Source organism: Phytophthora sojae (assembly GCF_000149755.1).
Source record: "Phytophthora sojae unplaced genomic scaffold PHYSOscaffold_2, whole genome shotgun sequence".
NCBI classification, from domain to species: domain Eukaryota; phylum Oomycota; class Peronosporomycetes; order Peronosporales; family Peronosporaceae; genus Phytophthora; species Phytophthora sojae.
This window is the reverse complement of record NW_009258116.1, coordinates 6,622,454-6,646,738: the sequence shown is the minus strand read 5'-3', so window position 1 is coordinate 6,646,738 and position 24,285 is coordinate 6,622,454. Positions and strand designations below refer to the sequence as shown.

Sequence of the window (24,285 nt, the reverse complement as noted above, 5' to 3'; positions counted from 1 at the left end):
GGTGCACAAGGACCTCAATGAGATCGAGGTGTTGAAGAGCATGTTTCCGAACGCTCGGATTCTCCTGTGCCATTTCCACGTGATCCAGTGGCTTCGCACCGCAGCCCGGAACGACAAGAAGTACGGAACGTACTCAAGTGATGTGCTGAAACAAATGGACTTTTGCGTGGCGAACATGGTCTATTCAAAGGCACCGGAGGAGCTTCAACAGCACGCTGATGAATTCAAAGTTTTATCCTGTCGCGGGGGACGGACTGATGACCCGCCTCCTATGGCTACGTCGAAAGCTGCAAGGCACAATCAGAGCAAACCTTCAGCCGTACGGGAAGATACGAGTGTCGCTCACTCTGCTAATGCTGGGGGGAGAGCCGAGGCTAAGAGCAGCAGCTCGAGGTCGAAGGCACGTTTGAACCCATTCAACGAACTGGCTAAGCGAATTGGCCGCCCACCGAAGGACCGAGCGATGGCAGATGCTCAGCGAAGCCAAGAGAGGAGCGCCAGCCCCCTCTGCTTGAAGCATCATCGTATCTTAAAACAATTGAGATTCGTCACCATGGGCACCGAAAGATCAAGATGATAGCGGCCAAACAAGTACCGGTGGTCACGCACGTACCCTTCAATCTACCCGAGGCTATGGTAAAGACCGCACTTGAGCATGTCGACCAAGCCATCCCTTTCGGGGAGGCAATGGACCTCGTGGAGCGTCCTGACCCTGCAGAGCCGTGCTGGTTGGTTCAGATCGATGGGATCGGAGAATTTACGCACCGCCAGCTAATGGCAATGGAGTTTATTTGGAGCCTATCGAATGCGTGTGACGGAGGCAGGCAGTGCTATTCGTGGTTGATGAGCAAAATTGACAGTAAATTTGAAGGAGAGGGCGCTGCAAGCTTAGCAGATCGGATGATTAGTTCGTGGCCTTTTGAGCTCTTACCTGGCTTTGGGACTGGCTTTGACTTGGCGTGGAGCAATGTATACTGTGCGAGAAGCGACTGCTGGTACAACGACAACTTCATTCATGCTTTTACGATCACGCTGGCCGACACGTTCAAAAACAACACGACGATATTCCTGCCACCGCTTTCAACGCCAGCTAAAAGTAAGGGTGACCGAGTATCCACTGCAGTTGTGAATTTGTTCGCTAATACTACGGAGAACTTGGTGTTCATGCCCATGAACATCAATAAGAACCACTGGACGTGCATCGTTGTCGACCGCGTCCATACGACAGTCACTTGCTATGACAGCGTTGACAAGAGGGCGATCACAAGCTGCTTGCTGAAGTTGCTGCGGAACTCGTGACAAAGAGCCTCCCCCATCGGTTCAAGATTACTGCTGTACACAGCCCCCTTCAGAAGGACAACGACAACTGTGGCTTGTTCGTTTGTCTGTACTTTTGGCGTCGCGTTTTCAAGGAGGCAGGAAATGGCTACACTGAATTGGGTCTTTCGAGGCGCCGATGGGATATTTTGCGCACGGTGGTTAACTTCAGCGACAAGAAGAAGAGCAACGAAGCGTAAGCGCTACAGTGAGCAAGGGAGAGTAAGCAGTGCATTGAATACATGTCTGAATTTTGCTAAGTTGTTGTTGCCAGCCATGTATCGGCCATGTTTTGGCCATGTTTCTGCCACACATTCACCATGTTAGCTCGTCTGCGTTTTGACCATGTCACGCCCATGTTTTGCTGAGATAATTCCTGCCAAGACGTGGTCTATTGTATGCAATATGATGAGGAGTGAGCTTACGCAGCATCCCCCGACAATTGCGCAGCGCGATCAGTCGGCAATTGTCACGCTGTTCTGTTAATATGTTTGGAGCATGTTGCCGACATGGTACTAACATGTGTTGTTAAGACTGATGTGACGACGCCTCGCCAAGCGACCGTGTGACGCGAACGCGTCATCAGTGAGGTTGGCGTGACCTTCACTGTGTTGTACCGCAATCATTCAGGTGATTACGGGACGATGATTACGTCACGGTGATTACGCCATGATTGTGGGTACAGGATTGTGGGTACAAGATGGGCATCGACGTGGCGTTCTCTGATTGGATAAGGTAACTGTGTATCCAGTAGAGAATCCAGTAGGGTGTATCCAGTAAGAGGTATCCAGGAGCAGGCTTAGAGGTAGCACGCGGTTGCGAACTAAGGACCTGAATCGAATCACTTTGCATTTTGCCAACTACTGCTCAAGTGCTCTTCCTTTTGGTTATGAGCCCAAGCCCCGTCTTCCCTAACCAAGACCCCGACTACGCCTTCGCCATGGACGCCGCCCCGACCGCGACCGCCCGCATCAACAAGTTCGACGGAACCAACTTCCACACATGGAAGTTCAAGATGCAGATGGTGCTGGAGGAGCGCGAACTGTGGGAAGTGACGAGTGGGGAAGTGAAGTTCGAGCAGTGCACGACCGCGGCGGACCAAGCGACGTTTCGCAAGAAGTCGCGCAAGGCGCTGGCGATCGTCTGTCTCGCGATGGAGGACTCGCAGCTGCCGCTGGTGCGGTCGGCGAAGGACGCGCATGATGCATGGTCAAGACTCGAGGGACACTTCGAGAAGAAGAGCCTGGCGAACAAGCTCTTTCTTCGTCGACGGTTCTTCACGACAACGATGGACGAAGGTGATGATGTGCTGGAGCACATTAACAAGCTCAAGACGCTGGCGGAACAGCTCGACGCGGTCGGCGCTCCGGTCAGCGAGGACGACTTGGTGATCACGCTTCTTGCCAGTCTGAGCGAGTCGTACCAGTTCCTCATCACGGCGTTGCAATCGCGTTCCGACACGCTGACGTGGGAGCTCGTGACGTCTCGGCTCCTGCACGAGGACATGAAGCGCAAGGAACAAGGTGGCGGTGCTGACGGAACCGCGCACGCTCAAGGTCAAGCGTTCATGACAAGCGACAACGGGAAGCGCAAGGGACGGCAGGCGCAAGCGCAGAGGACGAGCGCCTGTCACTACTGCGGCGAGCACGGACATTGGATCGCCAAGTGTCCGGTGCGGATCCGCGAGAACGGGGAGCGGCAGAGGTCGCAACGAGCGAACGTCGCGCAGGTCGAAGATGACTCTGGCGACTTCCTCTTCTCGGTTGGTGGCGACACGGGTGCCTCCAAGCTGAGTGGCATGTGGCTGGTCGACTCAGGTGCGACGCAGCACATGACGTATACATGAAGAACTACAAGAAGATCTCTCCGGTGGACGTGCATCTGGCGGACGACGGCGTGGTTCAGGCGGTGGGGAGCGGCGACATCGTGATGTCGATGCAGACACCGCGCGGCATGAAGAAGGGTGTGCTCACGGGTGTGTGGCACATCCCGAAGCTGTCGCGCAACCTGTTCTCCGTCGGCCGCTTCACCAAGGACGTCGGGCCAGTAACCTTCGAGAGCGACGGGTGCTTCGCGGAAACGAAGGGTCTCAAGTGGAAGCTCGGCGCTCGCGAAGGCAAAGGACTGTTCAAGCTCTGCATGACGCCGAGGACGCCTGCTGACGAGGCCAATGCGGCAAGCTCAAAGAATCGCCAAGGGGACACCACGTCGTACCTCTGGCACCTTCGACTTTGTCACATCGGCCATGGTGGTCTCGACGCCATCGTCAAGAAGGGCTACGGCACTGGCATCCCAATGACGTCGGTGAAGCAGTGGGAGGTGTGCGACGGGTGCGCACTCGGCAAGCAAACGCGAGTAAGCTTCATGAAGTCGTCGCCGAACCGTGCGAAGCAAGTGCTGGAGGTGGTCCATAGCGATGTGTGCGGTCCGATGCAGACGGCGACGTTCGGAGGCAAGCGCTACTTCGTCACGTTCATCGACGACAAGTCGCACTTCTGCGTGGTGTACCTGCTACGGAACAAGTCGGAGGTGGCTGCCAAGTTCGCTGCGTTCGTCGCGTTGGCTGAGACGCAGACCGGCAAGCGAGTGAAGGTGCTTCGGAGCGACAACGGCGGCGAGTACACTTCGGGTGCGATGGCCAAGTTGTGTGCGGATCGCGGCATCGAGCAGAAGTTCACGCCGCCATACACGCCTCAGCTCAACGGAGTGGCCGAGCGAATGAATCGGACGCTGGTGGAGTGTGCGCGCTGCATGCTGGAGCACGCCGGGTTGTCGAAGGAGTACTGGGGAGAAGCGGTGATGACGGCCACGTTCCTCCGCAACCGGTGTCCGACGCGCGCCATCAGTCACGACAAGTCGCCGCACCACGTTTGGACCGGCAAGAAGCCTTTGCTGGCCAACCTCAAGGTGTTCGGGTGCCACGCGTACGTGCACGTGCCGAAGGAGAAGCGGTCGAAGTTCGACGCTCGGTCGGTGCGCTGTCGTTTCCTCGGGTACTCGGAGCACGAGAAGGCGTATCGGTTCGATGAGATCGAGAGCGGTCGCGTGTTGGTGAGCCGCGACGCGCAGTTCATGGAGGATGTCTTCGACGGTGGGAGACGCGACTACGCTTCGAAGGAGGTGTTGGTGGGTCTTCCGACAGATGATGATGAAGACACCACGGATGAAGAGACTCAGTCCGGATCAGACGAGAACAGAGAAGAAGCTGCGCGGAATCAAGACTTTGAACCCGGCAGCAAGCGACACCCGCGCACGCAGTCGCTCGAGGAAGCCGTGGAGGTTCCGAGTATGCGGTGCCGAGACGACAGCAGCCGCTGGACGAGATGTCTGTGGCAGCACAAGAGAAGGAAGACTTCGAGGCTGCGTACGTCGCGGATTCAGTGGGAGAGATGCCGACAACGTTCAAGTCGGCGATGGAATCCAGCGACGCAGACAAGTGGAAAGAGGCGTGCGACTCGGAGGTGGAGTCGCTCCGCAAGAACGAGACGTGGATCCTGGTGCCACTGCCGAAGGGACGCAAGGCGATCGGCTGCAGATGGGTGTTCCGCGTGAAGGAGAACCAGTCTGGAGAGATCGAGCGGTTCAAGGCGCGACTGGTGGCGAAGGGGTTCTCGCAGAAGTACGGCATCGACTACGACGAGACGTTCGCGCCGGTGGCCAAGTTCACGTCGATTCGGGTGTTGCTGAGTCTGGCGGCCAAGTACAAGCTCACAGTACACCAGATGGATGTGAAGACCGCGTTCCTCAACGGCTTGTTGGACGAGGACATCTACATGGCGCAGCCGGACGGATATGTGGACGGAGATCGACCCGACTACGTGTGCCGGCTCAAGCGTTCGCTGTACGGCCTGAAGCAGTCGCCGCGGATGTGGAACAAGACGATCGACGAGTTCATGTTGAAGCTGGGGTTCAAGAAGTGCGAGTCCGACCACTGCATCTACTTGAAGCGGGACAATCACGACATGATGTTCGTGGCACTGTACGTGGACGATCTGGTCCTCGCCAGCAGCAGCGACGGGATGCTGAAGGACACGAAGCAGGCGCTGAGTGACCGGTTCGAGATGACTGACATGGGCCAGCTCAAGTACTTCCTCGGTATGGAGATCGAGCAAGATGTGGCGACTGGGAAGGTGTCGGTGCGGCAGACCAAGTTCGCGAAGGACATTCTCGAGAAGTTCAAGATGGATGAGAGCAACCCTGTGAAGACACCGCAGGATCCGGGTCTGAAGCTGACCAAGGCCATGTGCGAGGGAGGCTGCAAGCACGACGAGACCATGGCGAATGTTCCGTACCGGAACGCCGTGGGCTGCCTCATGTATCTCATGGTGGGGACTCGTCCGGACCTCGCAGCGGCAGTGGGAGTGCTGAGCCAGTTCGCAGCGGACCCATGTCCGACACACTGGCAGGCGCTCAAGAGGGTCTTCCGCTACATCCGAGGCACGAAGACGCACGGCCTCGTGTTTCAAGCGAGCAGCGAGGACGGACTGCAAGGCTACTCGGACGCGGACTGGGCCGGCGACATCGAGTCTCGACGGAGTACGAGCGGCTACGCGTTCATGATGAACGGCGGATGCATCAGCTGGCGAAGCAAGAAGCAGCGCACGGTGGCGCTCTCGTCGACGGAAGCCGAGTACATGGCGCTGTCGGAGGCCACGCAGGAGGCGGTGTGGCTCAAGGTGTTTCTGTGCGAGCTGGGCGAGATGGCGAGCGACGAAGCGGTGAAGATCTACGAGGACAACCAAGGCTCCATCGCGTTGGCCAAGAACCCGGAGTTCCACAAGCGCACCAAGCACATCGACATTCGCTACCACTTCGTGCGCGAGAAGGTGGAAGACGGTCAAGTGGTGTTGCAGTATGTTTCGACACTCGACATGCTGGCGGACATCATGACGAAGCCGATCGCGGCGCCGCAGTTCGACGCGCTCAGGACGAAGCTGGGCATCGTGGTCGCTGACGAGTCGAGTGGGAGTGTTGTTAAGACTGATGTGACGACGCCTCGCCAAGCGACCGTGTGACGCGAACGCGTCATCAGTGAGGTTGGCGTGACCTTCACTGTGTTGTACCGCAATCATTCAGGTGATTACGGGACGATGATTACGTCACGGTGATTACGCCATGATTGTGGGTACAGGATTGTGGGTACAAGATGGGCATCGACGTGGCGTTCTCTGATTGGATAAGGTAACTGTGTATCCAGTAGAGAATCCAGTAGGGTGTATCCAGTAAGAGGTATCCAGTAGCAGGCTTAGAGGTAGCACGCGGTTGCGAACTAAGGACCTGAATCGAATCACTTTGCATTTTGCCAACTACTGCTCAAGTGCTCTTCCTTTTACATGGACATACCATCGTCAAGTTGCATGATATAACGCAGATTGGGCGATGCAATATAGAGGTGACCTCGCCTCCGATGACTTGCGACGTCCACCAGTCGAGATTTTTCACGCCGTAGGGTCAACATGTTAAGGACAGGTAGCGACATGGACACTGACCATGATTATTGCCGGGGTAAATTACGTATTTTATTTGGAGGGTCCGGTAATTTAACATGGGCAATTCATGGGTCGCACATGGAAAAACCATATTTGTCGAGAAAAAAAACATGGGCTGTATCGCCAGCCATTTAATCCTTTCGCGGTAAAAGGATACAGAAAGCGCCCTTTAGATGATTTTCCAAAACACGGTAGAGTGTACCCCCTCTTAAAGGGCGCATCCTGTGCCCTTTTGCACAAGTTCAAGCTAGTAATCAACCTTCTTTTAAAACAAATCATAATCGGTACGCAGCGTAATCATCATGTAATCATTGTCTTTACAAATTCTAAGTCATACGCATACATTTTATGTATCCTGCAAATCACCGTAGATGGCATGTCCCATGAGACACACCGAAAAGGCTCCGTAACTTTGTAAAAGGACGCCTAGAACGCCCTTTTAGAAGGAAATATCAATGAGTTGTATACTATAATTTATTGAGGATACTCGCGAAAGGGTTAATAAACGACGCTTGATAAGCAGCATGTGATCCCATAAACTAGGCAGGTGAATCGACTTTGTTCCGAGATACGGTTGAGATACGGATCCTGTACTTATTTCATCTTTACAAATTTCAAGTGAAGGCTTTCTTTAACATGCTTGATATCAAGCATATGAAAAAATAGTCCGTGCATAGGAATCCGGGCCTCGTGACGGAGGGGTTCAACTTCGGAGTTTGCGCACAAAAATATATGCACCAATAGCACGTGGCGAATGCTTTCGAATGAAGCAAATCTGAGCAAAATCGGATGATTATTGGCTGACCAATAGATTTTTTGTCCAAATGTCCCTAATATTTTGTGAACGGAGCAAGTACACCTTTATTTTGACCAATCAGAGATGCGACAGCTTTCGTAGGCCTGGTCGCACTTTTGCTATTTAAAAGTATCGGTGCTGTCGGAGTTCCATATCGCTCTGAGAACTGCGATTCCCCCGGACCACCAGTCCGGGTACCCAGAATAGCGAATCTTTACTCGAAGAACTTGCAAATGAAGCGGACCAGCCTCCATCATTCTTGAGAAGTCGAAAACACTCGGTCAATTGACATCACTTACTACTAGCTAAGCTGCTCGAGTCGAGTTGCTGGTGGGCCGACCCTCTCACGTACAGTAAACTGTACATTTGACGACGTCCCCAAAGCATCAGCCTAAGCTTATCAGCGCTACTTGTCATCGTTGTGTATTTTGAAGTGCTTAGACTTTACGCTGGGGCAACCATCCGAAAGCACAACGCTTCGTCGAACCTTGTTTGCTCACGAATGAGCAGCATTCGTTGCTGACTGGAGCTAGGTTCGCAAAAACTTGCAACAAAGCGCAACCTGGCTCCCTTGCTACATGTACCTGTGCATGCAGTTTTGATTAAGAGCAACAAGGTGTTTTGATGCATGGCTGTGCTAGTAATGCCGCACTGCGATCAAGTGAGGCAGCTATTCTGTCCCCCCCCAGCAGGTATCCCTACCTGCTCGGAGACTGAAAACCATCGCAGTAGTTTCTCTGGCTGGTTCGGTGCCATGATTATTATAAATAGCTAGATCTTTTTACTACATATTTTATATGGTAAAGGTGCTGTGGATATATAAATGACAGAAGCTTACAGCAAGGCAGGTCACTCGAATCGTGCCATGTTGCACCTAGAGTGATCAGTGATAGATGTGCGCTCAACCTAGCGAGCTTCGGATATGCAGCGTGTCTGACATCACCCAGCATGCCTTCCTGCGCGGCATCAAAATTGCCGGCAGCTCCTACTTAAGTACGCTGCATCAAATCGTGTAGTACACGACGTGTACACGAAGCAGTGTCAGTTAGGCAGCAATGCAACAATTCGTCATCGCATCTAAATCTTGCAGCTAGACGTTCCCGCCGAACAACACAAGCCCTTTGCTGAGGCAAGAACACTCTCATGTGCGAGATAAGATGATTGAAGCTGCTGGGCGGTGGTTGCCCTTTTACGACTCGCTGTTGCTGCGCAATCCGGTTAGCTTTTTTATGGTCTTATTCTGACATGACATGGTGTTTGGTCTGAAGATTATGGGAGGAATGACCCATTCTTCTGCTGAATCTGAGCCTGAAGGCGCTTTCAGATAAACACAACAGGTAACAGGCTCATTTGGCTTCACCTTGCCTGCCACCTACTCACACAACCTTTTGAGGTTTGCTTGGCGTCGAAACCTTGTGCATGCAGCAAACAAGCTCGCAGTTAGCGCTGCTCACACTGTCATGCTACATCGTTGTTGCGTCGCTACAATCGACGTCGCCTATCCTGTTCGCATATGTACGATTTGCTGCACCGGGACTATCTTGATTGTTGTATTTGGGAGGGCCAGATCCAAATTCATGTCATGTCAGAATACGGACACAGAAAAATTCTACCGCGCAATCGCCTTAAGGTCGCCACGACATAGTCTCAAAGGCGATTCAACGTGCTCATACCGTCGTGATACCGCGAGACGAAGGGGCGCCGTGCACTTATGTACCATTACTTTAAGGCCCTCCGATGACGATGCTCTTACTGAAAGTCTGTGAGCAGTCTCTTGGCCCCTCGTCCGAGGGGCCCAAAAGCTCACTATAGCCAAGTAAAATTGGGGGAGGTCGAGGCCCCTTGCAACCCTAAACCTACTTATTTCATCCAATCAATCACCATACACTACGGTAAGGAGAGGTATACCGGTACCAAGTCATTATAATTCGCAGTTCGTTCGAACTGTCGTTTGTCGACGATTGAGGGATAGATGTCACAAACTGGTATATCCACCGGTACACTACCGGTTTTGAAGAGAGTACGAAGTCCTTACTCTCTTCAAGTGCTATTTTGTGTGCTACCACACAGTCGTGGTCTACTCAGCTTTTGAAGAACTGCAAGAAAAAATATGTGTACCGACCTTGAGATTATATTTTCAGTGCACAACAGTTCGTATCTGAACCCGGCCCACGAAAGCGAAGAAAAAGGAGCAGGACTCGGAGTTGCGGCAGCAGCAAGATATGTCATAGCGAGAGAGGTCGTGGCGGGCGTTTGCCGACCATCCTATGCCGGTCATGTCATCACCCTGTTCACAAACTGCCAAGCTGCGCAGCCTTCAACCTAGTTTTCCACGTCGCATCGGGTAGATTAAGGTAGTAGTTGGTCACAGTGATCTTGCCACCCTGTAGTGTCTGCAGAATGAAGACACGGATGGGAGCTGGCGGAGCTCCCTGAAAGTGTGGCCGAAGTGTATTACTTGGTAAAAGTCAAAGTGAGGACACGAGCTACTCCTAATGCTGCGGCTCCTGCTAACCAGTGGAGCTACAGTTGCCGTCATCTAAGTTGTCGTTAAATGGGCATCTAGTTTGTTATAGTTCGCTTGATTTCTGCCTGATCATCAGGATCCCGTTATGCACGGGGCACTGTAATCTTACTTTGCGTTATCCGCAAGATTCATTGTCGCAGTCATCACGTTTGCCGTGATTGACTGCGACCAATAGTACTGCTGCTAGCTGGGGCAGGCTGGAGATTGCCTGCACTACACTGCCCCCCCAAGCCTGGTCTAGCTAGCGGCGATTAAGTTGTTTCGGCTAGACAAATTAATCTGGTTTATGTACCAGATGTAGCGGACAGGTGTACCCATGTCCATACTATGTAACAAGTGTTACAGGTGCAACGTGTTGAAGTTGCCCGTTCCGAATTGTTGTGGGACCAATATGCGGTTTTAGAACATCGGAATATTTTTGTGTAATACAACACGACATCGCTACATGGTGGCGTAACCGAATCCGATATTGGAGAAGAATGTTGATTTTGGCAAAATTGTGCATCAGGTTGTATTGTTTTTTTTACTGGAGGTCCTTACAGTACTTGCGCACCGTGGCGTCTTGCTTTTGAATGTATTGACCCAGTAGAACCTTGACTTCATGGGCGAGTGATTTGAGCGGTTCCCACGAGTCTTCGACAGACTCTAAGCCTTTCCAGCTTACGAGAATTTCGTAGTCATTGATGGAGGTGTTCCATCGGTGTTTTTTGAACCCGTTGATTGCCAGTATGATGCCCTGGGAGGCAACATGCTCTAGGATTTCCTCCGTTACGTTGAGCTTGTTGTCCGCGTAGAACTTTAGACGTGATGCATGTACATCATACTCATCCGCTGTCACCAAATGACGGATTCGGAAAGAATGAGCGTCCGCTCGGACCACTTTGTACGATCCTTGCCACGTGACGAGTAGCTTGTTGCCTTTTTTCTCATCAACGCGTGAACGTAGGACGTAGTCCCCCACGTCAAAGTTGACCACGTTTTCACCTCGCTCCTTTTTCTTGTTAAGAAGCCGCTGTTTGAGGCGTTGGTCAGCGATGGGCTGGTGCATTGCGCACAAACTGGCTCGCAGCTCTGCTAGGTATCTGTCCATCTCTGCCGAATGGTGCGGCAGTGTGACTAGCTTGTGGTCACCAGGGTGATAGAACTCAGCGAGAGGCGATGGACATGGTGGTCCAGTGAAAAGTTCAACAGGTGCTCGATTGCCGAGCGAAGGTAGGGCAGTGTGATTCAAGCTGGCTTGAATTAACGGTACGAGGTAGACCCAGTCCTTCGTTGATACTTTGTACTCTAGGGTCATCGCTCTTAGCACTTGTAGTATGTCGCGGTTGACGCGTTCAACAGAGCCGTTGATCCATGGGCTGTACGCCAAAGTAATGTTTTGCTGGCTCTTGAGCCTTCTCGAAAGCTCTGCGACCACTTCGTTCTTGAAGTGGCTGCCGTTGTCACTCACCCACGTTGGTGGGGCTCCAAAACGGCTATGCCAGTCGAGGATGGCTGCAGTGGCAGCGGCACTGTCCGCCGCATCGCACACTACGAGCTCGCAGAAATGACCATGCATGGTCCTTCAGCACCAATAGGTACTTACTGTTCCCAAAAGATTCTCCTAAGGACAAAAAATCCCAATGTAGGATTCCGTTTCGTTCATTGCACTCAATAGTTTCGCTCCATGGGCGACGAATCATCTTTCCTCCCTTTACATGTGGGCACAACATGCACGCCGACACAAATGTGTGCACGACGCTCCGTAGGTCAGGGATGTGGAAAACTCGGCGCAGGTGGTTAACCATGGCCTGCTCGCCGCGGTGGCCTTGGGCCCCGCAATGGGCGATCACATAGAGCCGTTGAGTGAGGTCTTTGCATGCTCGAGGGACCCAGATCCGCTGGTCGACTCGTAGCACACTGTCCTTGCGGGTGCCTGGTGCTGCTGTTGTGACGTCCTGAACTCGTCCAGTGTTGGCCACGTGAAGCTTTCTGAGTCGAGTATCCAGGGCTTGCTGTCCTGGCGGCTTCGTCGATGACCGCTGCTTCTTACCCTTCATCTGGGAGAATCGCTTCAACTTGACTGTAGTCGTGGGCTGGCCAGCCCATCTTGAAAGCATGTCCGCCCAAATGTTGGCGGTCCCGTCAACATGTTCGATAATGCAGCGGTAGGTCATCAGTTTGAGCGCCCATCGAAGCAGCTTCCCACGTATGTGCTTCTTGATACTCATGTGAGGTGCGAAGACGTGGATTAAGTTTCGGTGGTCACAGAATAGCCGAAAAGGTCTTGCACGCAGCAGTGGATAATCTAGCTTCTAGCAGGCCACCACAATAGGGTAGGCTTCTTTCTCAATGACAGTCCAATTCAGCTGTGAGCCATGGAAGGTTCCACTCAGGCACGTGAGCAGTTGACGCTTCTGCGTGGTGATCGGAACCTTTGGGTCAAAGTCCTTCACCTGGGTGAGGATGGCCGAATAGCCTGTATCCGAGGCGTCGGTGAATACGCAGGTCGTAGACGCATCGTCCGGCAGAGATAGTGTGGCGGAACTTGCCAGTAAGCTCTTCACATGATCGTATGCGTCTTTCTCGGCTGCAGTTAGCTCGACCGAAATCCCCGCAGCTACACGCTTTGTGCGCTCGCTGTTGCGGAGGGCGTCGTCGAGTCGCCGCTGGAGCGGCTCAACAGCCCGAGCATAGTCTGCTATAGACTCACGCATCCAGTTAGCTGCGCAGATAAACTGCTGCAACTGGCCGGCAGTGGCCGGGTACGGCATTGACGGCAATGCGTCGATCCTCTCTGGGTGATGGGAGATGCCATCGCAAGTGATAATCCGACCGCACCACTCTACAGATTGGTGGTACAAACTGCTCTTCTTCGCGCTGAGCTTCAGCCCAAATGACGCCACCAAGTCAAAGAATTGCTCTAACTTCAACAAGGAGGTGTCAATGTCATCGGCAAAGAGCAATAGATCATCGATCCAGTCAATAAGATACTTGTACAAAAGCGACTCAAAACATTGCTCCATTGTCTGCTGGAAATGCACAGCAGCGTCGCAGCACCCTTGAGGCACGCGGCGAGGAGTGTATATTTTTGCGTCAGTGATGTATGACATCAGCTCTTGACTAAGCTCATCTAGAGGTAGCTGCCAAAACATTTTGAGGAGATCGAACAGTCCGAAATGCTTCTTACCCTTGGTGTGCTCTAGCAGTGTGCTCATGTGAGGCATGGTACTAATCAGCGCCTCGATCAGATCGTTGACAAGCCGATAGTCGCAGGTTTGTCGGTACTCATCGTCGGTGGTACCCGGCTTACGAACCGGCAGCACTGGGCTGGCCCAACGGCTAGTCGGATTCTCATAAGCCCAACCGAGGTCGACCAGCTTCTGGTTAAACTCGCGTAGAAAAACTCGCACGGCAGGTGGGTATCTGCGTGGCTTGATCTTCACTGCACTCACTCCGTCTTTGAGACGGATTTTAAGCGGTTTGACACGAGCCGGAGGGTCATTGCCGAGCTCGATACGCCAGATGTCGTGTTTGATCGCAATGGCGCGGAGCTGCTCCTCCAAGTGCCTGGGAAATCCATGTTGTAGTGCCATTTGCACAAGACGCTCAACGGCTTGGTGGAGGTCGGCATCTGTTGGAGGCGAGCTAGAGACAGGTGCACCGTCGTCGTCATCCACTGGGTCCTCACCGTCGTCAGCCTCACGCTCGGCGAGCTGTTCTAACTGTCGGTCGACGTCAATGCCCGGTTGCTTGAGCAGGTCTTGACCCAGAATGAATTCTGGATCGTCATCATTGATAACGAGGCATTCCACAGGTTCATGAATTGCGACTGGCCCAGACGCGGTGTTCAAAAGCACCCGAAGTTGCACCGATGTGGTGCAGGTAATCGCATGGTCGGCAACACAGACAATTACCAATGGTGTACTGAGCCGGGTCAGTTTGATCGCAGGGTCGCGAAGCATGAGCTCTTCAAGATGCCGCTGGCTAATAGCTGTTCGGTCGGCACCAGTGTCGGCACAGTACGGCAGTTCCATCACGTCATTCAGCGTGACAGTCTTCTCAGTCGATGGGATGCACTCCCGGAGCCGCTTGAGTCGAGCAACCTCGCGTTTGGTTTGGTCGCCACGCTGAGCACGCAATTTCCTGCGTATTTCAGCTTTCTCACTATCCGTGGCCTTACTACACTCGGAGAACCAATGGAGGTCACCGCAGTGTGGGCATGGTGTTGGCGTGGTTTTTGGTCGGTCTGCTGGACTTTTCGGAGATGGCCGTGGGCCAGAACCGCTTGTTTCACCTGCCAACCTCTGCTTCTTGGCAGTTTTCTTAATGCCTGTGCGCATGGCAGGGCGCTCGGCGTCACGATCCCCGCGATCACGGTGGCGCTTGGCGCGTCGTTGGCTCTGGTAGGCCTTCTCGTGGTCGAGGGCTTTCTCGAGAATCAAGTCGTGTAGAACCACCTCGTCCTCGCGCGCTTTGCACGTTTGAAAACGTGCAGTCCGATCGACTTCCTCGCGAAGTGCCTTTGGTTCGAGCGACTTGATCAAAATGGAGCACAATTGCTTCCTACCGTCGTCACCGGTGAAGAAAATGCGCCACCCGTGGTCGTCGATAATCTCATGGCACAGCTTAAAGTATTGAATGACTCTCTCATGCACGTCACTCTCACTTAAATCCATGCGTAGGTGCTCGGCCATTTCCTGGTCAATATCCGGCACACTGTTGTTTCTCACCGCCGAGATGATTTTGTCCACCTCGGTGAGAATGGTCTCGTCGGTGACGTCCGACATGGACATCTTCCAACGCAAGCGACACCACTGCCTGAGCAGTCCTTCGTCGAACGTGTTTTTGATCGGGACAATCAGATCGTCCGTCTCACCCTTCGCACGGTTGAGGATAGTGTATTCGTACTCGCGGCGTTCCTTCCGCCACTTCACCAAAGCAGCGTGGGACGTGCTGGTGATCCTCGGCGGCAAGATGGGGGTGAAGATGGGGGCCGACGCACGATCTGCATCGTCGTCAGGTGAGTTCGATCTTTGCGCTCTAGTCTTCGTCATGTTGGTCTTGGTTCAGCAGGTACTGCTAAACAATTATTTGTAGTGTCTGCAGAATGAAGACACGGATGGGAGCTGGCGGAGCTCCCTGAAAGTGTGGCCGAAGTGTATTACTTGGTAAAAGTCAAAGTGAGGACACGAGCTACTCCTAATGCTGCGGCTCCTGCTAACCAGTGGAGCTACAGTTGCCGTCATCTAAGTTGTCGTTAAATGGGCATCTAGTTTGTTATAGTTCGCTTGATTTCTGCCTGATCATCAGGATCCCGTTATGCACGGGGCACTGTAATCTTACTTTGCGTTATCCGCAAGATTCATTGTCGCAGTCATCACGTTTGCCGTGATTGACTGCGACCAATAGTACTGCTGCTAGCTGGGGCAGGCTGGAGATTGCCTGCACTACACACCCTTCCGCTATCGCTCATGTCATCTTCAAGCTCACCAAGTGCCACAGTAATCGAAGCAACGTAGCCTTCAACGCCGACAGCCTCGCCCGTTCCACGATTGTCATTGCTAAATATCTGGCCGACGAAATTGCAATAAAAAGCAGAAATAAACGTTAGCAATGCCACCGCTGGTGCACGGCCACAGAAACTATCACATGATAGAGCAAAACTCTGTAGTCAGTAATACACTTACGAGTTTACTAAGCATCCAATGCATGCAACGACACGAGGCTGTATGAACAGCAACCGACGATATGCAACTGCAGCCCTAATGTCAGACCAATAGAGCACCCAAACTTGGATTTCAATGCACCATGCCACGATGTATTCACCAACTTGCCCTCCAATTATTCTAAAAGGATACCACAAGAAACTTATGCGCGTGTTGTTAGTTTTGCACGTACCGTAGAGTCTCCTAGCTTACAGCCTGCTACTGGACACACCTACCAAAGCCGTGTCAACCGATACTGCTTTAACTAGGGCCCCGCGAAGCCTGGGATAGGAGAATTTTGGTATAAACTCCCTCTTCATTTTAATTGATTATTTTTCTTATGAGCTACGGTCATCTCCTGCGCCTGCTTCCCAGCCGCAGCATCTGCCCAGAAATTGGCCTTAAGACTGTAGATGCTAGATATCAAGTGGCAATGCTTTACAAAATTAAAAATGCGAACCTTGGCTGAGATCTGTTTGCAGCTTGTAGAAGTTTTATACTTGAAAATGCAAATGCTTATCTCTAGTGCTATTAGAGTCCGCCTCAATCGTTATCTTTACTTCAATTCGTTCACTGCTCGAATATATATACTGAATCATATCAGTGTCGTCGGTTGCACACCGGTTGGATCTGCCCACGCATTTAAACCTTTTGGAGGGCCGGTGCTCGTACCGGTTTCAAGAAAATGTACCAGCTTGATGTCAAGAGGGATCATCGTTCGACTTGACGTACCACGTATATAATCCTATTTGGTCTGCGGTATCAACACTAACGTTGCTTCTTATCCCAGTAATATCTATATACGAAGCACGTAAAAAAAATACTGAATTCCATACAATGGCGTTAGTCGATTCATCACGTTTAACTACGGCACAAACGAGCAAGAACTGTCATGGTTGCTGCGCTTAGAACCCTCGCAGCAGATTCTTGAATGCAGGGAAAGTAACTCGGGCTTGTACTGGCATGCAGTGCACAATGTATGTATCTCTTTGGCTCTTTCCAAAAAATAATGCCAAATCAGCCCGCTTGATTGGCTGGATTAGGTTCCCACTCCCTGATTGCACAACCGGTGTTACACCGGTTGTGGAGCACTCTCTTCAAAACCGGTAGTGTACCGGTTTGTGACATCAATCCCTCAATCGTCAGTTCTAACGAACTGCGAATTAATCCTGTTTGGGCTGCTATCAGCACTTCGTCGCTTCCTATCCCAGCATTAAATTTTGTTTAGGTAAAAGATAGCGTTTAGAGAGAGCGTTCTATTTTTCTTCAGCGCTCTACGCAAGGACGAAGGGCGTTTTATTCGATGAGGTTACATGTATTTTACGTTATCCACATGTGCAACTGGGCGCCGATTCCAATACTTTCGCCTGCGACTGGAGAACGCGTTCGTAGTCCGTGCAGAGATGGTCGAGCAGCATGCGATTTGATAGCACTACTCGACCGAACTCGTCCGTCGCAACCTCCACGAACTCCACAACGTCCGGTACTTTGTGCTCGTTGCTTAGATGTACCACGCTTTTAGGCGAAGGTCCTGGTGCGATGACACGGTTCAAGTAGAGAATGCGTCCAGGCGGGAACAACGGATCGTGACCCAGCATGTTGCCCTCTTCCCACTGTCTCTGATCGAGTCTCAGCTTTTCCCATTGCTGCACCGCCTCCTCATTCAGCTCGCCCTCAATCCGCTCCGAAGGACCAGTATCCGCGAACTCTTCGCCACTGCGATCGCTCTGCTGATGAATTGCCCTCTCGGCCGACGACTTATTGGCTTCAGTAACGTCAGTCGTAAGTCCAACGAAAAACGGCAAGTTTCTTGACATTGTATCGGCCACGTCGTCCAATTCTTCCTGTACGATGCTGCTCAACGCTTCTGTTTCTTCTTTTAGCGTATCCACATAGTCCTTCATGTTAGTAGTAACAGCTGTAGACACCTTCGATCTACACACACAAAATAGCTCATCTTGTAAGTCCACAATACCTCTGACGAATGTATCGAGACTACGTACACTTTCTCACTGATGCGTGCCTTGAGCGACGCGCGTGTCTTGTCGATAATTCCATCGATTCTAGCACGAAATAGCTGCAGCTGAGTCGACTCCGCGTCAGGATCTGTACGTATCGAGACGTCAGAACTGTCAACTTTACGAACTCGCGGGCAAATAACTCACAGGAACTGCCTTCGTTCTTCAGCAGCATCCTTGTTGTCGCCGATGTTTTCTGCAGCAATTCTTTCAGTTCCACGAGCACGCGCTCCAACTCTTCGGGCTTGTTGACAGCCGCAGACAGTCGCTCAAGAGCAAGCACGCTTTCGTCCATGCGCTTCCACCAGAACGAGTCGCCTACAGCACCAAAGACGCATTGTCAACATCAGATTTTTTGTTCCCTTTTCAAAATCCAAAAGTGATACTTCGGTACCTTTCTTGACGTCCTCGAGTTTGAGCAGATTCTTGATGAACGTGACGTGCTCCAACGAAAGTTTATCTGTCTTAAAGACCGAGAAAGCAGCGTCTAGCTTGTCAGCCAGAAGCGTGTCGACATCGATCGCAAACTCCTTGATATTCGTCGACGCAAGCTGAGAACAAAGCAATAAATAAGGTGAGTCCCATCTCCATCTACCAGACAGCACAAAATAGCCGTGTTCACCGCACCCTTTTGACTTCATCCAGCTTCGCCGTTGCTTCGCTCGTCCTCTGCTTGATCTGGAGGCGATCCAGTTTCCTCAGTGCCGCCTGTAGCTCCTCCAACTTGGCGCGTTGCTGCTTCTCGATCGCCAGTTTCTGCTTGCGAATCTCCTCCTGCACCATTTGCCGCAGCGCTGCCCGCCAGTCGAAGCGCTGGATCTCCTCCTGCAGATCCAGCAGCGAGTGCTGGTGCAAGCGCGGCACGCAGTCGTAGCCATTCACGACCGTCGTGACGAGGTCGTAGCTCTCCGTCGCCAACTCCCGCGTGACGCAGGCGGGCGTGCCGAACGCGTAGCAGTGGATGCTCGGGAACTCGTCCCGCAGCTGCATGGCGCTGAGCGCCGCCACGGCCGCGCCCAGACTGTGGCCCGTCGCCACGACGCGGTAGTCCGGGTACTGCTGAGAGAGCTCCTGCAGATCGTTGCGGAGGTGGCGCACCAGCCACGTGGCCGCGTGCACCATGCCGCGGTGGCCCTGGCCGGCTAGGAACGGCTCGTTCTGCAGACACAGGTCCGTGCAGAAGTCCAGCAGCGACGCCGTGCCGCGCACCGCCAGCACCAGCTCCCGGTGCTCGTGGTCGGCCACGATGACGCACTTGGGCGACACCACTCCGCCCGGGTGCGCGCGCAGCACGCGCTCTCGGGGCACGCCGGCCTCCTCGCAGAAGCCGGCCACCGTCGACGCGTACACGGCGTCGCACACGCGCACGTAGCGCAGCAGCTTGGACAGCAATTTCTGCAATATACGTCCACAAAACAATAATTGTCAATTAGCTTTCCACCCTTAACTCACAGTGTTTGGATATTGACAGAGTTAGGTGTTGCATGGTGCCGTTTAGGTGTTGCCGTTTAGGTGCTTGCCACATTACCTGGTCCATCACGAGCGGCTTCTTGTGCGCCTCGTCATGCAGCCCGCCCGCGCGCTGGCGCGTCTTGTACTGGGCCAGCACGGACAGTCCCACGAGCCAGTCGGAGGCGCTCCAGCTGCGCAGCGCGGGGCTCTGGCGCAGCAGCCCCAGGCTCTCAGCCAGCACCTTGAGCGCCGGCAGCACCTCCACCGACAGCTCGCGCGCCGTCTCGCGCAGCCGCTGCCCCAGCAGATCGTCCAGGTCCAGGCGGCGGGGGGTGTCGGATGTCGCGCGGCGCGCCAGCAGCGGCCGCAGCGGCAGCACCAGCGCTCCGCGGTGGCGCAGCATCTCGGCAATCGCGAAGAGGCTGATTGAAGCGATTACACCACGTTGTGCACATTGTGTGAGCGCACGCGGTTGGCTTAAATAAGGCCTTTTCAGCCAATCCGCGATCGGCCAAACCAAGAAGAAAAAGAACAGAAGGCAAAAAGGCCCAAGCGCTTCACCTAACCGGCTGTCGCTCCGCCCGCATCGCCGCCGGAAGCCGCGCCTCTTGTCTCTAACCGACCGAGGCCGTCAGCAGCAGCCCGCAGCGACAAGGAGCGTCTGCCCCCCCCCCCCCCCATTTAAATACACCAACAGTCTCTCTCGCGCACAATGGGCGAGCGCTCCACGAAGAAGTTCAAGGTCGTTCTGCTCGGCGAAGGTGCGTGCTGGCGACACTGGCAACATGCAACACAGAAAGAAGAAGAAACAAAGTTTTTAGCACTATCTTAACCTCCCCCCTCCCCTCTCTCCCCAGGCCGCGTGGGCAAGACCTCCATCCTGCTGCGCTACATCAAGGGCGAGTACGACGAGCGGCAGGTGTCGACGCTGCAGGCCTCGTACCTGGACAAGCGCCTGCTGGTAGACAACCGCCGCGTGGCGCTCTCGCTCTGGGACACGGCCGGCCAGGAGCGCTTCCACGCGCTGGGGCCCATCTACTACCGCGACGCGGACGGCGCGCTGCTGGTTTACGACATCACGGACGCCGAGTCGTTCCGCAAGGTGCGCACGTGGGTGCGCGAGCTGCGGCGCATCGTGGGGGACGACATCTCCATCTGCATCGCCGGCAACAAGAGCGACCTGCACCGCAACCGCAAGGTGCCCGAGGACGAGGCGCGGCGCTACGCCGAGTCGGTAGGCGCCGCGCACTTCGACACGTCGGCCAAGCTCAACCGCGGGCTCGAGGACGTGTTCGTGGAGCTCACGCGCCGCATGCTGGAGCGCGCCGGCGGCAAGAAGAAGAAGGGCAGCGCGCTAATCGCGGACGATGACGACGACGAGGAGGACGTGCGGGCGCATCCCCCCTCCTCCTCCTCGTCGACCCGGCAACAGCAACAGCAAATGCAGCAGGTGCAGAAGCAGCACCCAGCGCAAATGCAACAGCAGGGGGCAAGAGCAGAGGAGCCGCCGAGAAGTCGCGGGGGCGGGAGGGGCCAGCCCATTCAGATTGTGGAGGAGGACGACGGCTTCAACCCCGCGGCCTCCAGAAGTAGCGGGCTCAGGGTGCGGGGCGCCACGCACGTGGACACTGGCAAGGCCAAGAGCGGCTGTTGCTGAGAGAAGCGGAGGAAGCGGAGTGGGAAAGATACTTTTTTGGAGAGTTGGTTGCGGAGGGAGAAGAGTATTGGAAAGATGCAGAGGGGATAAGAAGAAACAAAGATGCATATTTGCTTTTTATGCGGGGTGTTGGTGCTGCGTGCAGGCAGAGTTTACCGATTTTGTATTCTGACGCTGTTGTTGATCCGGGGTTTTGGAAGCATGTATCCGCTTCATTTGAAGTTCTCTAAAGGTTGAACTTGACAAGATCAGCAATACCAAAGGGAAATGACCTGGGTGTTTGTCGTGAAGATCGCTAAAAGTGACGGGATGATTCGCACAATTTGGATATCTCTATCTAGCAAGACGACTAATGTATGACGAGGACACGCCGCACTCAAGACTCCGTCATCGCAATGATAAATCTCGTGCGTAATGGTTTCACTTCCCGTCTTTTGCTATTACAAGTTTTCGGGATATCTTCGTCCAAACAACACTCGACTTGACAAGTATTGCCTGCGAAGCATCACGACGAAGCCGATAGTAGCCGAGAAGAAAAAAACAGAGACGAAGAATCGTTGTTACTATAGTTGCGCCGGACTCACCCCGTTCGTTACAATAGGATAGTTCTTGGCTACCCCCACGGCTAGTTGGTTGCCGACCATCGGAAGCTGTAAATTAGCCCAAAGGCTTGGCAGCCCCATCATCGAGGAATCTCCAGCATCTCCCGATTCGATCGAAAGTACCTACGGATGTGATCATAGAATGACAACAAGAACGTTGAGCTCCCCATAGCCGCTTTTTCTTAAACCTTGTTCATGAGTCATGAGTCGTGACCAGCCGCTGCTTTGAAACCGGTACAACCGATCGCCTTGACATGGATGTGGTTTGACCCGAGAACTGGTGAAGAAGAACTCGACAATGAAACTTTTTTTTTACTTGTCAAAAGCTCGGAAGCGAAATGGACATCGATCGAGTCCAGGCTCCTCTCGATCGCTCTGATCATCATCTTTCTAATCAGCTCTACAGGGCCAGCACAGCGGTCAAAAGTCCGACTGCGACGGATGCAGTCGTGAAGGTCAGGGGCGAGGCGGCATTTGTGGTGTTGGAGCTGGCCGACGAGCCAGACGCGGCGGAGGTGCTGTTGCCCGAGCCGCCCAAGTTGGTCGTGGTCTCGTTGTCCGACAGCGTGGTGAAGGCCTTCTCAAGCGTCGGGTACTCGAATCCGCTGCCGCCAGTCTCGCAGCCCTCGTCCGCCTCGCACTCAGTGCACAGCTGCGAGTAGCCAACGCGCTTGCATCCGTTGCCAGAGCCGCAGGCCTCCACCGTCATGAAGCAAGGCGGGTTGGCAGCAGCGAGCTCCTCGGGGGTGGGCAGCGTCTTGAAGGCCTGGATCAGCGAGTCCTCGATCTGCGTCGAGCCCGACTTGAGCATCTCCTCGTACTTGGCCACCACGGCCTCAGCGCGCGCAGCGTTGGCCGTCGAGTTGAGCGGGTCCTCCCAGAAGGGCAGACCGGTCTCCATCTCACCGCTCTCGGCGTCCGCGGCGAACTCGGTGTTGTTCGAGTCGGCGTTGCACCACTCGGTGAAGTTGGCGTACGTGGATCCGGTGTCAGGGTTCTCAATGGCCGTAATGCCCACGATGTCGTCGATGGTCACCCAGCCGAGGATGTTGTAGGCGAAGGTGCAGTCCACGCCGTCGGGGCCCTGGCCGTAGGCGCACAGGCCCTTGCGCGTGCTATTGCGGCATTCGTCCGTCTTGTCGCCCCAGCCTTCCAGCGGACACGTGCTCGGGAAGGAGAACCAGTAGTTGTCCGGGTAGGGCGCGCGCACGTCGTCGTCCTTGATGCCGCCGCCCACGAACGGGCCGACGTTGGGCTGGTCGTCGTCGCCGTTGAACTGCAGGCAGCCGGCGGGGAAGTCGTCGTCGCCCGAGAGGGGCGTGCAGCGGCCGCTGTCCATGGGCAGCATGGGCCCGTACTCGGGCGTCTTGCCCCACGAGTCCTGGAACTGGGCAAGCGTCTCGTTGGTCTGCGCGATAATGACCTCGTAGAAGACGATGTTGGCCATGCCCGACTTACGCTCGCAGCGCTCCTCGTCCGCGCGCACGTTGACGTTGATGCCCTCGGCCTGCACGTACATGAGCGCGCCCTCAACGGACGCCGTGTTGACCGTGTCCATGGCGCTCAGGTAGCCGGCCTCGAGTTCGCCGCCGCCGAAGCTCGAGACAAACACACCGTCGACGAGGATAGGGGCGTCGCTCTGAACACGAGCGTGCACGGCGCGCACCGGGGGCATGTGGTACGAGTCCGACGGGTACGTGAGCGTCTTGAGGCTCGAGAAGACGTCGTCCATGGAGCCTGTCGACGTGACCGCATTGCCCGAGGAGGCCGTGCCCGAAGTGGAGCTGGCCACCGTCGTGGAAGCACCAGCAGAGGACGAGGCCGTGCTGGCCCCGGCCGTGGAAGCGGTAGACGCAGTGCCGGCGCTGGAGCTGGTGGCCGACTCGACTGCGGTCGTGGTCGTGGCGGCGGCCGATCCGGCGGTGCTGATGGCAGCGGAGACCGTGGACGCGAGGCCGGCCGTGGCGAGAAGGATGGCGCTGAGCTTCATGGCCTAGTCTGGAGCGGGGGACTAGAGGCTTGCCTCGAGTAGGGAGAAAAGGAGAATGGCGTCCGGCTGGGCCGGCGGAGGAAGACGGAGACAGACAACGTCGGTATCACTCGAACGCGCCCCAGGCGTCGCGGTGAGCACGGCAGCGGACTTTCCTCTCCATCTGACCTCCGTCCAGTTGCACCCCGCGGGCGAGAGCGGCCGGCGCTGCAACCAGACGCTGCCTGCGGTACGCGCTCCGCAAGTACTGGCGCCAGCCGTCAACCGTTCTGTAACGCCAATACAGGCACACACGCAAAGACAAGATTCCTGATCCGCCGCCGGCTGGGTGCTCGTTCGAAGCGGTTCAATGCAGTGGCCTCTACCCTCGCTGTAGCATGCACTACGCTTGCCTTCGCTGCGATAATCTAGAGCCCGGCGATATCATCGGCGATCTCCGCCTTGAAATCACTCGAGTCCAGCGTGGGCGAGAACGAGCGGACGATGGCGATCTTCGGACAGCAAAGTTGAAGTGGGGCTCTGCGTGAGTAACGGTTCGCCACAAATGGGTTGACTTCTGACTAGCTGGCTGACTAGTCCAACACCCCGAGGACAGACTGCAGGCAGGCAGGAAGGAAGCCTCCTTAGTAGTAGAAGAGATTTTATTTGGACTACTATGATAGCCATTAAAATCCTAAAGAAGATTTCATCATCACCACTAATGGCGATTCTCTTGGTAGCTGCATGCTGCTTACCCGTACTTGTCCTGGT

The 24,285-nt window shown here is 54.4% G+C and overlaps 8 protein-coding genes across 8 annotated transcripts; 2 read left to right on the top strand and 6 right to left on the bottom strand.

The window, feature by feature from the left end:
• Nucleotides 1-774: 774 nt before the first annotated feature.
• PHYSODRAFT_484779 (hypothetical protein) lies at nt 775-1,517 on the top strand (the record flags this gene model as incomplete). Its single annotated transcript, XM_009521907.1, has 2 exons — nt 775-1,203; nt 1,269-1,517. The coding sequence occupies 2 exons, from the start codon at nt 775-777 to the stop codon at nt 1,515-1,517; spliced, it is 678 nt and encodes a 225-aa protein (XP_009520202.1).
• A 771-nt stretch (nt 1,518-2,288) lies between these two features.
• On the bottom strand, nt 2,289-2,823 carry PHYSODRAFT_478685 (hypothetical protein; the record flags this gene model as incomplete). The annotated part of the gene is made up of 3 exons (XM_009521906.1): nt 2,289-2,310; nt 2,417-2,485; nt 2,570-2,823. The coding sequence occupies 3 exons, from the start codon at nt 2,821-2,823 to the stop codon at nt 2,289-2,291; spliced, it is 345 nt and encodes a 114-aa protein (XP_009520201.1).
• Nucleotides 2,824-4,010: 1,187 nt separating this feature from the next.
• PHYSODRAFT_487623 (hypothetical protein) lies at nt 4,011-4,391 on the bottom strand (the record flags this gene model as incomplete). The annotated part of the gene is made up of 2 exons (XM_009521905.1): nt 4,011-4,131; nt 4,168-4,391. 2 exons carry the CDS (start codon nt 4,389-4,391, stop codon nt 4,011-4,013), a joined length of 345 nt encoding a protein of 114 aa, XP_009520200.1.
• Nucleotides 4,392-13,575: 9,184 nt separating this feature from the next.
• Nucleotides 13,576-13,881, bottom strand: PHYSODRAFT_374083 (hypothetical protein; the record flags this gene model as incomplete). Its single annotated transcript, XM_009521904.1, has 1 exon — nt 13,576-13,881. A coding segment is annotated over one exon (306 nt), but the record flags the coding sequence as incomplete, so codon positions are not given.
• Nucleotides 13,882-13,887: 6 nt separating this feature from the next.
• On the bottom strand, nt 13,888-15,165 carry PHYSODRAFT_373008 (hypothetical protein; the record flags this gene model as incomplete). Its single annotated transcript, XM_009521903.1, has 4 exons — nt 13,888-14,076; nt 14,215-14,357; nt 14,472-14,670; nt 14,767-15,165. Coding segments are annotated over 4 exons (930 nt in total), but the record flags the coding sequence as incomplete, so codon positions are not given.
• Nucleotides 15,166-18,452: 3,287 nt separating this feature from the next.
• PHYSODRAFT_478876 (hypothetical protein) lies at nt 18,453-19,689 on the bottom strand (the record flags this gene model as incomplete). The annotated part of the gene is made up of 2 exons (XM_009521902.1): nt 18,453-19,229; nt 19,363-19,689. The coding sequence occupies 2 exons, from the start codon at nt 19,687-19,689 to the stop codon at nt 18,453-18,455; spliced, it is 1,104 nt and encodes a 367-aa protein (XP_009520197.1).
• A 309-nt stretch (nt 19,690-19,998) lies between these two features.
• On the top strand, nt 19,999-21,062 carry PHYSODRAFT_350023 (hypothetical protein; the record flags this gene model as incomplete). The annotated part of the gene is made up of 2 exons (XM_009521901.1): nt 19,999-20,047; nt 20,144-21,062. 2 exons carry the CDS (start codon nt 19,999-20,001, stop codon nt 20,941-20,943), a joined length of 849 nt encoding a protein of 282 aa, XP_009520196.1. The 3' UTR covers nt 20,944-21,062.
• An 821-nt stretch (nt 21,063-21,883) lies between these two features.
• Nucleotides 21,884-23,562, bottom strand: PHYSODRAFT_539865 (hypothetical protein). The gene is made up of 2 exons (XM_009521900.1): nt 23,488-23,562; nt 21,884-23,427 (listed from the first exon to the last, which is right to left on the bottom strand). The coding sequence occupies exons 1-2, from the start codon at nt 23,533-23,535 to the stop codon at nt 21,946-21,948; spliced, it is 1,530 nt and encodes a 509-aa protein (XP_009520195.1). The 5' UTR covers nt 23,536-23,562; the 3' UTR covers nt 21,884-21,945.
• Nucleotides 23,563-24,285: the final 723 nt, after the last annotated feature.

Coding starts and splice junctions, on each gene's coding strand:
- PHYSODRAFT_539865 (XM_009521900.1), bottom strand. CDS start 23,535: ATGAAGCTCAGCGCCATCCTTCTCGCCACGGCCGGCCTCGCGTCCACG. Junction 23,428..23,487: donor CGGCCGGCCTCGCGTCCACG/GTCTCCGCTGCC, acceptor ACCGCAGTCGAG/TCGGCCACCAGCTCCAGCGC.